At 29.0% G+C, this 16,886-nt stretch overlaps 2 protein-coding genes and 1 non-coding gene across 7 annotated transcripts; 2 read left to right on the top strand and 1 right to left on the bottom strand.

The window, feature by feature from the left end:
• The first annotated feature begins 890 nt into the window (after window positions 1–890).
• On the top strand, window positions 891–4,051 carry LOC123264715 (cytochrome P450 6k1-like). 3 transcript variants are annotated; one of them, XM_044728144.1, is made up of 6 exons: window positions 896–1,658; window positions 1,857–2,087; window positions 2,883–3,163; window positions 3,243–3,432; window positions 3,513–3,706; window positions 3,825–4,051. In XM_044728144.1, exons 1-5 carry the CDS (start codon window positions 1,013–1,015, stop codon window positions 3,674–3,676), a joined length of 1,512 nt encoding a protein of 503 aa, XP_044584079.1. In that variant the 5' UTR covers window positions 896–1,012; the 3' UTR covers window positions 3,677–3,706; window positions 3,825–4,051. The 3 variants fall into 3 exon arrangements, with proteins under 3 accessions (XP_044584080.1, XP_044584079.1, XP_044584078.1); XM_044728143.1 differs by having other exon boundaries at window positions 897–1,658; window positions 3,513–4,051; XM_044728145.1 differs by lacking the exon at window positions 1,857–2,087 and having other exon boundaries at window positions 891–1,658; window positions 3,513–4,051.
• Window positions 4,052–4,765: 714 nt separating this feature from the next.
• On the top strand, window positions 4,766–4,888 carry LOC123266399. The gene has a single exon (XR_006509768.1). It is a non-coding gene; the product is annotated as a 5S ribosomal RNA (ribosomal RNA).
• Window positions 4,889–5,271: 383 nt separating this feature from the next.
• Window positions 5,272–16,886, bottom strand: LOC123264750 (helicase domino-like). Of its 3 annotated transcripts, XM_044728195.1 has the most exons (6): window positions 16,753–16,886; window positions 16,045–16,692; window positions 14,312–14,605; window positions 8,942–10,117; window positions 6,255–6,524; window positions 5,272–6,197 (listed from the first exon to the last, which is right to left on the bottom strand). In XM_044728195.1, exons 1-6 carry the CDS (start codon window positions 16,765–16,767, stop codon window positions 6,135–6,137), a joined length of 2,466 nt encoding a protein of 821 aa, XP_044584130.1. In that variant the 5' UTR covers window positions 16,768–16,886; the 3' UTR covers window positions 5,272–6,134. The 3 variants fall into 3 exon arrangements, with proteins under 3 accessions (XP_044584130.1, XP_044584128.1, XP_044584129.1); XM_044728193.1 differs by having other exon boundaries at window positions 5,272–6,524; XM_044728194.1 differs by having other exon boundaries at window positions 5,272–6,524; window positions 14,312–14,602.

The raw sequence follows: 16,886 nt of genomic DNA, 5'->3' as shown, positions 1-16,886 counted from the left end.
TGAGAAATTTCCTCCTTTTTTTTAATATTTTTAAAGTTTGAAAAATCTTTATTAGTTTTTGAGATATTTGTAAAAAACTAAACCCCCCCCCTTTTTTTTTTTAATTAATTGTTAATAACTGTTGCAATTTTTGCAAGCGGAACTTCATTTTTTTCAAAAATTATCTAGATGCTATTCTAATTCGAATGACACCCGAATCATAATTTTTGGAGACTGCTGCAAAAAATTGACCAAAAAGGCACTTTGTTGACTAGACTATAACTTAAAATTCAAACGTTAAATTTGAGTTCAGCGGAAAAAATATACAAAACAAGTATGATTTTATTTTAATTCCTACTTTTATTTTTTTCTGAGTTTTAATAATTATCGAAGCTGAGATACTCAGTATTAATAAGACAGAATATTTCTATACCTTCTAAATTTTGTATATTTTTGACAAAGAACAAAATAGTGATTATAAACTATCAATTAATGATTATCAATTATAAATTACTAAAAATTTTTTGTTTTGTTTTCTCTTCTTTCAAATTTGTTAAAAAATTTCTTAAATCTATCTTTTCTTTACAAATGCTATTTATTGTAAATAAACATTACTAAACAAATACGAAACTATTTTATAATTATAGTGATTATTATTTAAGTTATTTATTTATTTTAAGACCAGTATAAACTTCTACTTCTAAATTATTCAATTGAATATATAAACGGCATTCTATTAGTTTTTTACGCTATAAGTTATATAACGATTCAAGATGACAGTGAATTGCGACTGACAGAAATATTATATGCTGATGCTTAACTAAAGTATGACTAATGTAATAATTAATAATAGCTCGAAGTTGCAATTCATACATCAATTGAACATTGAGCGTGATGATGATATGCATTTTCAAAGCATTGAAAATATTTACATTCAAGATAACAGATATCTGTGAGCAGTTATCAGTTTAGCATTGTTGTTTTGGTTCTTATAAACTTACTCCAGTCTGGTGTCAGTGTTTGTGAAGTTATAATGGAAAGTCCGTTGTTGATGTTGGCAACTACAGTTGCAATTTTAGCAAGTATTTTCTATGTTTGGGCTAAGTACAAGCTTACTTATTGGCAACAGCGTGGTGTTCCGACTCTGCCGACAAATTTAATCTTCGGAAACTTCAAAGATGCTATGCTGCTTCGCGTCTCACCGGGATATCTTCTGGGAAGACTTTATAATGAAGCCAGAGGCGATCCTCCTTTTTTGGGGATCTACATCATGCACAAGCCCTTTCTGATACTGCGGGATCCTAAAATAATAAAACAGATGATTATCAAGGACTTTAATTTCTTCCAAAATCGGTACTTCTCTTCCCGAAACCGGAATGATAAACTGGGCACTGACAATCTCTTCTCCATAAACAATCCCGAATGGAAATACATCAGGACCAAATTGTCGCCGACTTTTACCAGTGGAAAACTCAAGCAGTTGTTTCATCTGATGGTAGAGACTTCTGACAACATGAAGAATTATTTGGATAACAAATTTGCTGATGATAAAAATAAAATTCAAAGCATTGAAGTCAAAGACACTAGCACTATGTATACTACTGATATCGTTGCGTCACTGGCTTTTGGTATCAGCACTAATTCATTTGATCAACCTACACCAGAATTTTATAAACGAAGTAAGTATTTAGTATTGTAAAAAAAAAAATAAAATTATAAGTGTTGTATTACCCTGAATAAAAAAAAGTATTGAGACAAAGAAAAAAGTATCAAAAAGTATTGGATTGACTAGAAAACCGTTTTTATTTTCAATACTTTTTTCTTTGTCTCAATACTTTTTTTTAATCAGGGTACTCACTTTGTAAATTCTTCTGTAGGTCGAGAACAACAAAATTTCAATATCGGGTTTGCTATAAGAATATTTAGTGCATTTTTCTTCCCATCACTTTCAAGATTATTCAACAATTCATTTTTTGGTAAAAATACTGATTACTTCCGTGAAGTTTTTTGGACTTCAATGAATGCACGTGAAAAATCTAAAACTGAAAGAGGCGATGTTATTGATTCGTTACTTAAATTGAAGAATGAAAAACAAGATGCACAATTTAGTAAGTTGTTTTTAGTTAATTTAAGATGGGTTTTATGTTAAGTTTAATAAATTTTGAGTAATTTTTTTATTGTCTCGGTCACCTTTTTTTTTGCATAGCAAATTGGAAAATGAAATTTCGTAATATTTTTTCTTAATTTATACTATTTTACGAGAATTTGCGATAATAATAATAAAAACAAATTTTTCAATTTGTTTTAAAGCTTTCAGTTCTAACAAAAATCATATGCAAATTTTTCAAAATTATAAACTTTTTGATTTAAAAAAAAATTTTTTGTTCATCAAAAAATTGAGATTTAAAAATTTTTTTAAAACTATTCTATTTTTGATTAACTTTAAAAAAAATATGTAATTGTGCAATAAAAATTTTAGGTATAATTTTCTTGAGTTGTACACTGAAAGGAAAAATTTCTTTTGAAAAAAATGGGCATAGTTGTGACAAGAAATTAATTTGTTGAAAATTTTCAACAATTTTATTTTTTAGATAAAGAATTAAAAATTTTTCTCGCAGTAATTTTTTTGTTGAAAAAAAATTTTATAGATTTGGGAAAAAAATAAAAATTTTTCTGGTTGAAAAAGTTTTTTTGATTTTGAAAACTAAGAAATAAAATTATTTAAAATTTTTTAAAAAATTAATTTTTCAATATAAAATTGCTCATTTTTTTCAAAAGAAATTTATTTTTTGGTAGTGTGGTAATGTGGACCGTGAAATTAAAAAATTACCAAATTTTGGATATAGAAATACTTATTAATTATTAATAATTTTATCTAAAGAATTAAAAATATTTATCATCAGGATTTGAAGGTGATAGCCTTGTAGCACAATCAGCAATATTCTTCATAGCGGGTTTGGAGTCAAGTTCAGTGACAATTTCATTCGCATTGTATGAACTAGCCCGACGTCCAGATCTTCAAGATCGCGTGCGCACTGAAATAATTGATAACTTGAACAAGTTTGGCGGATTAACATACGATTCGATACAGAATATGAAGTATCTTATGCAAGTAATAAATGAAACTCTAAGATTATACCCACCTGCTCCGATTATAGATCGTGTAGCCACCGAAGATTATAAAGTAAATACTTATTTTATTTTCAATTGTTGGCTTCGTAATTATATTTGATAAGTAAGTGATTAATGAAATAAATTTGTAGATTCCCGACACTGATATCATCATTGAAAAAGGAACAGCGGTTTACATTCCATTGCCAGGTGTTCATAAAAATCCAAAGTATCACCCAGACCCAGAAAAATTTGATCCAGATCGGTTTAGTGAAGAGAGGAAAAATGACATGGAATCTTGTACGTTCCTACCGTTTGGTGAAGGTCCAAGGATTTGTATCGGTAACTCTATAATTTTCCTATAATGTATAATTCATATTTACTATTATTATTATTAACTTACTAATGATTATTTATTGAAGCATTTCGCGTGGGAATGTTGCAAACAGCAGTTGGTCTAATAAGAATTCTCCAAGGCTATGAAGTATCTGTGAACCCAAATTACAAAACCGAAATAAGTACACGTAACATATTCACAACTCCTGCGAATGGTATTCACTTATACTTCAAGAAACTTAATGTTTAAGTGCAACTAGCAACCTGCAGTCACTATGCGACTGCCGAGATTTACGAATTATAAATAAGAAAACTTTGGCTTAATGATTTTTTGACGTGATAACGTCTTATAAATCGATGAACACCGGTTGCACGTACGAAAAAGTGTCACGTTCCGCCTAAGCTTGAGCGTGCAAATGAGAGCGCGCAACAAGCGATATAGAGGCACAATCGGCCCAAGTGTTGGCTTGTGACACATTTATTTCTCTTTTCGCGTGACGTCAGAGCTAGCAGTTCGAATATTTTTCTATAACTAATTGTTCGTGATTATATTTAAACGAATGATTTAAATTAAATTTGCAAAAACTGTAAATAATATTTGAAAATTAAAAATTAATGTTTTTAACCAGTTTTAAAAATATTTGTCAAATTATATCAATTATATCAAATTATAATTATTGATAATATTAATAATTAATATTAATTATGTCAATTATCAAATCATTATATCAATTTTTAATTAACAATGTATTAATAAGTACTTTTTATTTGTTAAAATAATTTTTAAATATTTAAAATTAAAAAATTTTAAATACGAAATAATAATAATTCAATTCAATTCAATTCATCATAGTATGAAATTTTTCATCAATGTTTCTTTATATCGTTATCACGTAAAACTATCATCCGTAAATCAACTTTACAGTCAACCAATTTTTTCCAACTAATTTAAGTACAAAGATATTTTATTAATATTCGTCCATATTATGCTGAGTCAAAACACCAAATTCGTGAGATTGACTTAAGCAATATACTAAACAATAAAAATTTATAGCAATCACTATGTACTTGGGACATCTTAAAAATGAGAGTGAAAGTAGAAAATAATTTAAATAAATTCCAAAATCTCACAAACAAATAAGGTTAAAAATATAAAAAAAATATATTTGAATAGTTCAATAATCAGGTAACAAAAAAGTCCTTAAGCATATCTGTCATAACATTATTTGTTTATGTTTCTTTATGACGTTATCACGTAAAACTGTCATCCGTAAATCGACTTTACAGACAACCAATTTTTTCCAACTAATTTAAGTACAAAGATATTTCATCAATATTCGTCAACGACCATATCATGCTGAGTCAAAACACCAGTTCTCGTCCGATCACTGAAGTTAAGCAGCATTGAGCGTGGTTAGTACTTGGATGGGTGACCGCTTGGGAACACCACGTGTTGTTGGCACAACTTTTTTTTTTAAATCGAATACCTGTGACAAATTGAATATTCATTTACCTAAAATTAAATTCAATCGATTAAATAATAAATAACAGAGATGTGTCAATAAACACTCGAAATAACCAATAAAAAATTTATATACAATTTACTGTGACGAATACAAATTTTAATCCAATTAGAGTTTTATTAATTTTATAAATTTCATAATCATTAATCATTTTTAAACATAAATTCTGTATAAATAAATTTAATGTCTAATACTAATTTATTTTTATCACAAAAAATATTAATTGTCGTTGGTCATAAAATGAGTAAAAAAGAATTTTCTGATAAACAATAATTATTCCAAAAATGGTTAATTAATTAATGCAATGAATAAATTTGAATTGAAATTTTATTTTATTTTTTTTTAAATCATCATACATCAATATAGTACATACATAGATATTATAAATATCATTAAACATGATGATTTCAACGCAATTATAATAATCAAATATTTCAGTCTACGATATTTATTATTTATTTATTTTATATTATATTTATCTTTTAGATTTACAGAACATTAAATATCTAATTATTCTATCCACTCAATCATCACTTCACCTTACTTATTAATTACTTTAAATCTTACATATCCAGTCGAGATCAACACAATCCCGGACACCATTTGTACGAATAAATCCTCGGATTTATTAGATTAAAATTCATCGATCAACACAGCACGCGTTAAACTTATGCAAAAAAAAACATTCATCTGTCAGTTGTTCGTGTAATTAAACACATTTCTTTACTGTAAAGCCATACGTCAATTATAGCCTCGCATTCTAAATAACAGTCACTCAATAAATGTAATTACAACTTATAATTATTTACTTATAAAACTAACTACTCATTTATTTATTTAAACTAATAAGCGTTTCAATGAAAGAAAAAAGTAAAAAAAAAAACTGTCCCACGATTCAACATAAAATAAATTTTTTAAAAATCCGTCGACTTTAGTTTTAATCGTATCAGTAAATTACAAAAATTTTTTCCTTCTAATTAGATTTAATAATTACAATATTTATTAAAAATGTTACCAATTTAACTTAAAAACCTAAAAGATAAAAACTCATTTAACTTAGTATTAACAATATTGCAATTTAATATACATTATATAATCATAATGATGACCGTGACTGGAATGTTGACGTAAATGACATGATAGATTGAATCTCAAGTCAATTAATAAAATAACAAAACAAATAATTTATTTAGCTAACGGATCTTGTTGACTATTAGACGGTTGAGGCTGTGGTTGTTGTGGTTGCTGCTGCTGTTGGTGTTGGTGTTGTTGTTGTTGTGGTTGCTGTTGCTGTTGTTGTTGCTGTTGCTGCTGGAGCGCCTGTTGTTGGAGCATAGAATGTGCGACATTCTGCAGTCTGACTTGACTGGGGCCTGGGCTACCTCTCGCAGTGGTAACAATCGGTTTACCTTGCGGTAACGATTGTCTTAATTGTGCACTGCTTGCAGCAACGACCTGGATTGTTTGTTTCAATGCATTTGATCCCGCAACTGTCACTGGAATTACGCGAGTTTGCATTGGTGGCTTTGTTAGAACGACTTGTCCTGAAGGCGTCACACCAGTTCCCGCTGATACCTGAAAATAAGATTTTTAATGATTAATTATTTACGATACATATTATCAGGACATTTTTCAAACTTAGTTTTACTAGTTAGTTGTAGATAATGTTTTTATTAAACTAATGAACTCAAATCATTAGAATGTTTGAATAATATTCAATTACTTGGAATAAAAAATCAAAAAATTGAAATGTTGAAAAATTTCTTTTTCCAAATGAGTCTTGAAAATTTTTTAAAATTAACTTTGCATGTAATTTTAAAGTAAATAAAAATTTTATATCGACCGAAAATCATTAATAAAATTTGTCCACATAATTCTAGTAGTTCTAGTATTTCTTCCATATTCTATGTGTAGAAACATTAAAAAAAATTTTTTTATACTCTATCTATCATTTGAAAAAAGAATTTTTTTTACTCTATCATTTTAAAAAAAAATTTTGATAATTATTTACAAGTGGGGTCAACCCCATTTTGGGCCATAACTAGGTTAAAAATTAACATTTTCAATTTTTTTTTATTCTGTTTGTTTTTACGGTGCATTTATGATAAAAAATGTGAAAGAAAAAAAAATAAAGATTTCGATAGCTTTTTTGCTTTCAAAAGTTGAAAAAAATTTTGGCTCATGTTTTTGGATAAAATTTCTATTTTGTCTTATTTTGATGTTTTTGATATATTTTTTTTGAAAAGTATGTAAAAAAACGAACAATTAAAAAAAAAAAGTTGAATATCACAATTTTCTAAAAAATTTATAAATTTTTTTGAAAATTTGTTAAAATTGTGATAATCAATTTTTTTTTTTTTTTAATTGTTCATTTTTTTTATTCTTTTCAAAAAAAAATATATCAATAAAATCAAATAGAAGTCTCGTTCAAAAAAATAAAAATTAAAATGGTTACCCCACTTATAAATATTTACCAAAATTTTTTTTTCATCAAGAAACTGACATTTTTTTTTACAATTATTCTATTTTTTAACTTAAAAAAAATTTTGATAGTAAAAAAAAAGTCTAAGTATCATTTTTAATGATTAAAGTACTGTGGACCGTAAAACTAAACAATTACAAAAATTTTGAACAGATCTCTGATAAATTAAAATTATTCACATTTTACGATTCTGATGCGACAAATAAAAACAAAAATAAAACTAAATTTATAAATAATGCCCTACGGGGTGCAAAATGGCGTTAATTTATATCTATAATTACTCAAATTTTCTTTTTACAAATCTGTTACTTTTTTCTTTTGTTATTTTTATCTTTATGTTTATCTACTCGAGTAGTTATGAAGCGATTTAGGGATGGGCGATATACATCGATGTTTCGACTATCGATGTTTTTTCCGGGAAACATCGATTTTTTTGGTCGATTTTTTTTGGAATCGGAACATCGATGGTCGATGTAGAATAATGAACCATCGACATCGAAATAAATTTCTACTAGAAATTTTTTAGCGCGCGCTAAAAATTAAAAAAAAAATCTGAAAATACCCAAAAAAAAATCGTAAAAATTACAGTTATAAATATGGAAAAAAAAATCTATTAAACACAATTGTTAATGACTTGCAAGTGCATTTTCATAGCTGGAATATGATCTTAGAATTCAAAAATAACGAAATAACCATATTTTCGAATTTCAGTCTGTCGTTTGATTGTATCGAATTTTTTTAATCTTTAAATGACCTACACAGTGTTTGATAGATTTTTTTCTCTTATTTATAACTTTAATTTTCCCGATTTTTTTGGTTTTTGAGATTTTTTTGAATTTTAATCATACTCAATCTGAATCCAAAAAATTTTTTTATGTTGATAATTTCGATTTTTCATGATTTATTGTCATTTTTTTTAGTTTTTTGCTATTTTTTCAAATTTTGACGGCTCAACGGACTAATTAACGTTCAAATTCAGATTCAGTGAATTGAAATATATAAAAATCATGCTTGATATAGGTCCAAAAAATTTTATTCATCGCTGTGGCTGCAGTTTTTCGCAATTTTTTGCCTTATTTAGGGTTTTTTGGATTTTAGTCAAAATTTTGAGGGTGTAAGGGCAATAATAATTAAAATAATTAAAAATTATTTCTTTTTACGCCAAATTTGGTAATAAGTATAATTTTTTCGAATTTTCGCGCGCATTTTCAACATCGATGTCTACAATCGATGTTTCGATGTTTTTCTCAAAACATCGATGGTTCGATGGTGAAAAATTTCGAAAATCGATAGTCCGATGTCGATTTTTTTTGCTAACATCGCCCATCCCTAAAGCGATTGATGCAATCTGAATTTTTTACTCAACTTTTTTGGTTATCTTGTCATCACAAAAATAATTTAAGAATAATTACTTTGTAAAGATTATTAACCCTGTTAATGGCTACGGCTGTTGGGTTTGGTTGTTTATAAATAAATAAATAAATAAATTCATAAAAAAAAAAAAAATTACCTGAGCAAATTGTTGCATCGCCGAGGGCTGTACATTTTTGAAAACTTGTTGAACCGTGACAGTATTCTTAGGCGGAACAATAAACTGGGCCTGTACGCCAACTTTTCCCGCTATTTGCGTAAGCTGAGTAACCTTTTGCCCCGTCAATCTTTTAGGATTGATCATAGGATGCATACCAATTTGCCGAAGATGCTGAGACGTCGGAGCACCGCGAACCATACTGGCTTTAACAAGTGCCGCAGTAACTGGAGTACCACCCGCAACTGCATTAGCAACACCAGTAGTACTAGTCGAAGTTCCAGACTGTTGTGCATGAAGGCCAGCTTGCGTGAGTATTTGATGCGGAGTCAGTCCCGAGGGTGATGACATCTGCACGACAGCTTTTCCTTGCTGCAACGCAACTTGTCGCTTAATCATAGCCGCCATATCTGCCTCCGGTACTCGTGAGATAGATTTTCCGACGGCTACTTGAGCGACAGTGTTCCCAACGACACTCTGTTTCATCAGAGTAGCTCGCTGCTGAGGAGTTCCTGCGACCGAAACAGAAACCTTCTGCCCACTGGCTGCTGCTTGCAGAGCTTTAAGTTGTTGCTGATTAGCTACACTATATGGTTGGCGAACCAACAATTGCTGCTGCCGAGCGTAATACTGCAACTGGCTGGGAGTCAGCGGCTTAGCACCCGGAGGTGCAGCCATCGTGACACTCACGATCCCTTTCTGAGTACCCGACTGTGCTACAGACACAAGGCTAGCTGTAGGAATCCGCTGGCCAGGTTGGAGATTCGCCACACTAACAACAGCTGTGTTGGATCTTACATCCTGAATCGGCAGAGTGCCTTGACGGACTTTTAAAGCTGTCACCACTGAAGTTCCACTGGTTACTGCACTGGTCACGCTGGTGGTTTTAACTGTAGGCCCCGCTGTGGTCACAGAGACTATTTGCGACTGCAATTGTGGAGATGTTGTGTTTATAGTCGCCACTTGCTGGACAATTTGTTGTTGTTGCGGATTTATGTGAATCTGTTGGGTCTGGACTTGCGGACTTGCTTGAGATTGCTGGACTTGTTGCTGTAGCTGCACTTGTTGCAATTGAGCTTGAGCTTGAGCTTGAGCTTGTTGTTGAGCTTGTTGCTGTTGAGCTAATCGCGCTGCCGTCTGTTGGTCAGGTGTTAATATCTGAAATGTAAAATTAGTTTATTAAATAAACTACTTGTTGAAAAATTAATTTTCGTTTAAATTATTATTTTGTTTTTCTTAAATATCTATAATTTTTTAAAATTTGATTTTCTTTTTTGAAAATCTTTCAAATAAAAATAATAATGATTATTTAAATTTGAGTTGTTTTACGTTTGATGATTAACTTAGTGAGAAAAATTTTTTTATTGTTTGTAAATATTTATAATTATGGAGTTTAGTGTTGAAATTAATCTCCCAGTTAATTTTTGCTCTACTACTATTTTTTGATAATAATAATTCAAATGTTTTGGTTATAAGGTAAAGTACCCAGTACTTGAACACTTGTAAAAATGGGACACAGTAATTGATTTCTGTAAGTTTTTTCAATTATAAATCAAAACAATTGTATTTTTGTTAACTTAAAAGTTGACATGTCAAGAATAACCGATAGATGCTATTTTTTTTATGAAAAAGGTACTTAACCGTAAACCGTAAAAAAAAAAAAACGGTATATTATTTTAATTAAAAAAAATTGTACCAGCCAGTGAAATAGTCTTTTCTCAATAATACATATTTTTTGCGAAGACATGAACTATAATTTTTAGATTAAATTTTAGCGTCTAACTATACCTTCAAATTTTCAAAGCGGTACCCAAAATTTGAACAAGCTAGGGCCATATAATTTTAACAGCACTATAACCTCTAATAGTTTTATAGACTAGTGATCAGCATTGTGATTTGTATTAATTGTTGCAAATTAAATAAGTTTTATAGCTAAAAATTAGTGTAGTTAAAAATTATTGAACGTTTTGAATTGAGTTTTTTTTTTTATTTATAATTGAAACTTTGCTTTGTCATTCATAAAAAATGTAATTAAAAAATTAAATACATAGTAAATTACACCCCTAGAGAAGTAAGAAATGTCTCAGATCATATGTAATGTGATCTCCGCTTCGCCTCGGCCAACAAACATGTGATCTGAGGCTTTTTTATTTACTTCCCAAGGAGCTATTTTTTTCCCCGACGAAGGCGGAAAGCGGCAACTTCGTTTAACGCAGTAGGGCTAAAGTTGACGCTTTACGCCCGGAGAGGAAAAATATTTTTCATTTTTAAATGAACATATTAAATATTCATAGTATTATTTTTAATATCTTTATATATATATATATATATATATATATATATATATATATATATATATATATATATATATATATATATATATATATATATAATTAGAGGTGTGTGTCTCGATATTTCACTTTGCAGCCAAAACTACGCATCGTAGACGAATAGTGTTTGTATGTGGCAATAGGTACAAGGTTCCCATTGTGCACTATGGTGGTTGCAAGTTGATAATTATGAGGGTGTAAAAGATACGGGGATTGAAAGATGTTAACTTTAAAAATGTGATACTATCATTGGTCTAAATGGTTTAGATTGTTCTAGAAATTTCTGGAATGATCTAGATAGTTTAAATATGTATAGGTATACCAATGTTCGAATCGGTCGAAAATGTTCTAGAAAATTCTAGAAAGATCTGGTAAGATCTAAAATCTACGTTTAGATTCTGATCAAATGAGAATGTTCTAGAAAATTCTAAAATGATCTGAGAAGTTCTTAAATCTACGTTTGGATACTGATTGAATGAGTGTGGTTTAGAAAATTCTGGAATGATAGAGGGAGTTCTGAAATCTATGTTTAGATTCTGATCGAATGAAAATGTTCTAGAAAATTCTCGATTGAACCAGAAATGTCTAGAATGATCTGGGAACTTCTAAAATGATATGGAGAGTTCTAAGTTCTACGTTTAGATTCTGATCGACTGAGAATGTTCTAGAAAATTCTAAAATGATCGGGAAGTTATAAAGTCTACGTTTGGATTCTGATCGAATGAGATTGTTTTAGAAAATTCTCGAATGATCCAGAAATGTCTAGAATGATCTAGAAATTTCTAGAAAGATCTGGTAAGATCTAAGATCTACGTTCAGATTCTGATCGAATGAGAATGTTCTAGAAAATTCTATAATGATCGGGAAGTTCTAAAATCTACGTTTAGATTCTGATCGAATGAGTATGTTCTAGAAAATTCTAGAATGATTCAGAAATGTCTAGAATGATATGGGAAAGTCTAGAATGATATAGGAAGTTGTAGAATGATACAGGAAGTTCTAAATTCTACGTTAAGACTCTGATCGAATGAGAATGTTCCAGAAAATTCTAGAATGATCTGGGAAGTTCTATAATGATATGGGAAGTTTTAAAATCTACGTTTAGATTCTGATCGAATGAGAATGTTCTAGAAAATTCTAAAATGATCCAGAAATTTCTAGAATGATCTGGGAAGTTCTCAAACCTACGTTTAGATTTTAATCCAATAAGAATGTCTTATAAATTTCTAAAATAGTCTGGAAAGTTCTAAAATCTACGTTTAGATTCTGATTGAATGAGAGTATATCAATATTCTTATCGGCCGAAAATATGTCGAATTGTTTTAGAAACTTTTAAAACATCATAAAAAATTTAAATATTAACGAATAACAGCTTTATTAAAAATAACCTAGCGAAACGGGTTTTCACGGCTAGTTAATCAATAATAAGTTCTAACTCTTTTGATATTTTAATAAAACGTTGAAAATTTTTGCTGTGCCTATTGCTATATATTTTATTAGTTCAACTACTACTCCCGGAGTGTTCAACTACTGTCAAATTGTAAATATGTTGTCAAATTATAAATATTCAATTGTCTGCGTTATTTTGCGCATTAACAACCCTACAGCACTCTCGATATGAGATTTTCTCTCACGCTCATCAATAATTCAAATTTTCTTTTAAATTTCAAATGGAATAACTGTGATTTTTTTTCTATCTGTCAAAAAATTAATATTATTTCAGATTGCGATATTATTATTTTAATAGTTCTAAGCCATAAAAAAATAAGATACATTTTATTAACTCTGTGAGATATTTTATTAACTCTGTGAGATATTTTCTCATCGCAAGAGTAAAGTAGGGGGTCAGAATTTAAGAAGTCGGGTCTGATCGGTACAGTTCGGAGATTTCCGTAAAGAGTGCGTTTGTGTTAGGGATGTGTGTGTGGAGTGTAACAAGCAAGTGATACGGAGTTAACCTCAACTTAGTCGTCTTTAGTTTACGTTAAATATATTAATAAATATAAATTGATAAATAAAATTAATAAATATAAAAATAAGTTCATTTATTCTACATAATATTAATTATTGCAGTGCCCGAAAAAGGTAGGTTATTATCATTGATCTAAAAAAAAAATAGCTCATAAAATTTGAGATGTTACTGTACTTACAAAATATTCTATATTATGTTTGTCAAATTAATAATAATTTTTTTGTTTAATTTATGATAAGATGGAGAGGCCAGTGATTGCAAAAACTATATTACTGTGATTGAAAAATGATTGACTATTAAATTATACTAGTCTGTTATACCAATGAACCATATATAATTTTTAAAAAATGTATTGATGGTTGATGATTTGAAAATTTTATGAAAAAAATATTCTTTAATTATTTTAATGTTAAGATGATAGTATAAATCAAAGATTGATCTCAATAATACTTGTGTTGTTATCCAAAATTATAATTTTGTTAATTTGAAAGTGTACTAACACTGCAATACTATTCAAATGTGTTAATAAGTTTAAGTTTTACTAACTTTAAGATTTTCAGTTCAGTTCATTTAATTATTTTTAAGTTTAAATATTGATTCGTATTGTTTATGAAAATGTAATTTAACGCAAATAAAATGAAACCAAATATTATTTTTAAATAAGTCAATTTTTTTTTTAAAGAAATTTATCTTGTTTGAAATTTTTTAAATTGAAGGGGCTATAAGCATACGTGCGCATGCGCAAAAGGCGTGAGAGTTTTTCTCATCGCGCGAGTAATGATAGTGAATCTATTTGCGAGAGTGCTGAAGGGTTATAATCAATTCAAAATTGTTCATATTTTCATGAAAATCACTAATTTGAACTAATAATTACATTTTTATACATTAAAAGTAGGGTCAAATGCGTTTTACTTTGAAACCTGTTCAACTGCTGGGTACTTTATCTTATTGTATTTCTTTGTTTGTTTTAGTATTTGAAAAATTCTTGAAATAGTCGAAACGTTGTATACCAATAAAAAATTGATAATTAAAAATAATAATTATACTTACATTAGTATTTTTACTTTTTTCTTTGCTAATCCTGTCAGCTCGACGTATCGCAACATCAAGTGGTGACATAGGATTATCATATTGAACACCGTGATCAGCTAATACGGCTGCATGCTTTGGATTTGTCGCTGACGGATTACTAACTATCAGGGATTTTGTAGTTCCCGGGCCTTTTTTCCCCATCAACATTTTAATAGTATCGAGTCGCTGAATACACATCAATGTAAATGAGTTGTTTTTATCGTGATCATAAAGCTGGCTTGTACGCATCGGACGATTCGTTTTGCTGTGCTGCTGTATTTGTAAAAATCATTCAATAAATTAGATACAATGTATTATTTATTGACAAGAGACCTAGCACTCAGGATTTAACAGTTGATAAAGACCACTCCAATAGATAAATTTATTATTTTTTTTCAAAGTTTAGTGTCACTCCAGACAGGATTCGCATAACGTAAAAAATTCCACTTATCCGTTACACGAGTTTTAATGGAGTTTTTTTATATTTCGCTGAGTTATTATTTGTGACCAATCGAGATATTTAATCAAGTAGGTTGTCGGCAGCGAATGATTTTAAATTTTTCAACTCAATAAATGTGTCAAAAAGTTATTCATTTTGATAAATATCAATTCTAATATATTTGACATTAATTTATCATTTTCAATTCAACTTTATAAAAAGATTGAAATAATTGTGAATAAATGGTTTGATAAATTTTTTTTCGGTAATTATTTACAAGTGAGGTCCACCCTATTTTTGGCCATATCGAGGTGAAAAATTAACATTTTCAAATTTTTTTTTATTCTACTTGTTTTTACGGCGCATTTATGATAAAAAAATGTCGTGAAAGAAAAAAATAAAGATTTCGATAGATTTTTTGCCTTCAAAAGTTGGAAAAAATTTTGGCTCTCATGTTTTTGGATAAAATTTTTATTTCATCTTTTTTTGATGTTTCAGATATATTTTTTTTTTTTTTTTTGAAAAGTACATAAAAAAATGAACAATTTAAAAAAAAAAAAGTTGAATATCACAATTTTTAAAAAAATTTATGAATTTTTTTGAAAATTTGTTAAAATTATGATAATCGACTTTTTTTTTTCAATAGTTCATTTTTTTATGTAGTTTAAAAAAAAAAAAATATATCAAATAAATTAAATAGAAGTTTCGTTCAAAAAAATGAAAATTAAAATGCTCGACCCCATTTGTAAATAATTACCAAAAATTTTTAGTTTTCTCATTAATTATTTAGTTATAAATAGCAAAATATTTTTTATAGCTTTTTTGCTTTCAAAAGTTGGAAAAAATTTTGGCTATGTTTTTAGATAAAATTTCTATTTTGTCTTTTTTTGATGTTTTTGATATATTTTTTTTTTTTTTTTGAAAATTACATAATAAAAACAAGCAATTAAAAAAAAAAAAAGTTGAATATCACAATTTTTTAAAAAATTTATAAATTTTTATGAAAATTTGTGATAATCAACTTTTTTTTTTTAATTATTCATTTTCTTATTTATTTAACATAAAACTCGATTAAAATATATCAATAAAATCAAATAAAAATTTCGTTAAAAAAAAAATGAAAATTAAAATGGTGGACCCCTCTTGTAAATATTTACCTTTTTTTCTATTGCAAAATTTTTTTTTTGGCTTATCAAAAAAAAAATAATTTTTTCATAAAAGTAGTGTTAGGTCTCTTTTTTTTTTTAATTAAAAATAAAAAAAAAACAATTACCTCAACAACATGTGGCAATTTCATAACTCCTTTCTGTTTCTTTTGTTTCTTAGGAGTAGTGTCATACATAATTTTGCCCTCTTCTCTCGGAACAATAACACACTCATACCGATACCGACACTGTTTGGGTGACCTGTAGATCCTCGAAATATTGTTAACAATGTCAGCAACCAGATCCCAATTAGGCGTGTGAGCCGGCGAAATGACCATCAAATTAAGCGCCAAGCCCTGATAGACCTGTAGCGCCTGAAGCAGCGCCCAATCTTCATGGACCAGCCAGTCTAGCATCGGCTCGGGTTCAATAGACTTAAGAACCGTAGGCTTGACCCCCGGGATCGTTATCGGCGGACGAATTCCTCTGTGTTTGTGGAGCTTCATGTCACGGCGCGCTTTGAGCAACGCAGGAGTCGGGCGGTCAAATAACGATCTCGGAGCAAATGAAGAATCATCTTTATGACGTATTTTAGCGGGACGTCGCCCATCTCTTTCTGCCGGCGTCATTTCGGTCCGACTTCGCTTCAGCTCTTTCTTCACATACACTGGCGGCAATTGCGCTTCAGTCATCGGTGTGTTCTCGTACAAAAATCCTAGGGAGTAGTCCACGTACACGTCGTTGTCCGAAGTAGGAGGTGTTGGAGGACACCACATCTGTTAAATTTATTTTTCAATTATTTATCACATTTTTTTTTTTTTTTTAAATGTACTTACCGGCATTTGTTCCATCGTATTGTCAGATAACCACACCTATAATTATTCAAAATAAAAATTAAATAAAATAAAAAAAAAAAAATTAAAAATAAAAATCCAGAATCCGTCGATTCAATATTGATTGCAGCGAAGAT

The sequence above is a fragment of the Cotesia glomerata genome, linkage group LG5 (genome assembly GCF_020080835.1).
Source record: "Cotesia glomerata isolate CgM1 linkage group LG5, MPM_Cglom_v2.3, whole genome shotgun sequence".
In the NCBI taxonomy this organism is placed as follows: domain Eukaryota; kingdom Metazoa; phylum Arthropoda; class Insecta; order Hymenoptera; family Braconidae; genus Cotesia; species Cotesia glomerata.
Note: the sequence above shows the minus strand (reverse complement) of the source record. Positions and strands in the feature narration are given on the sequence as shown.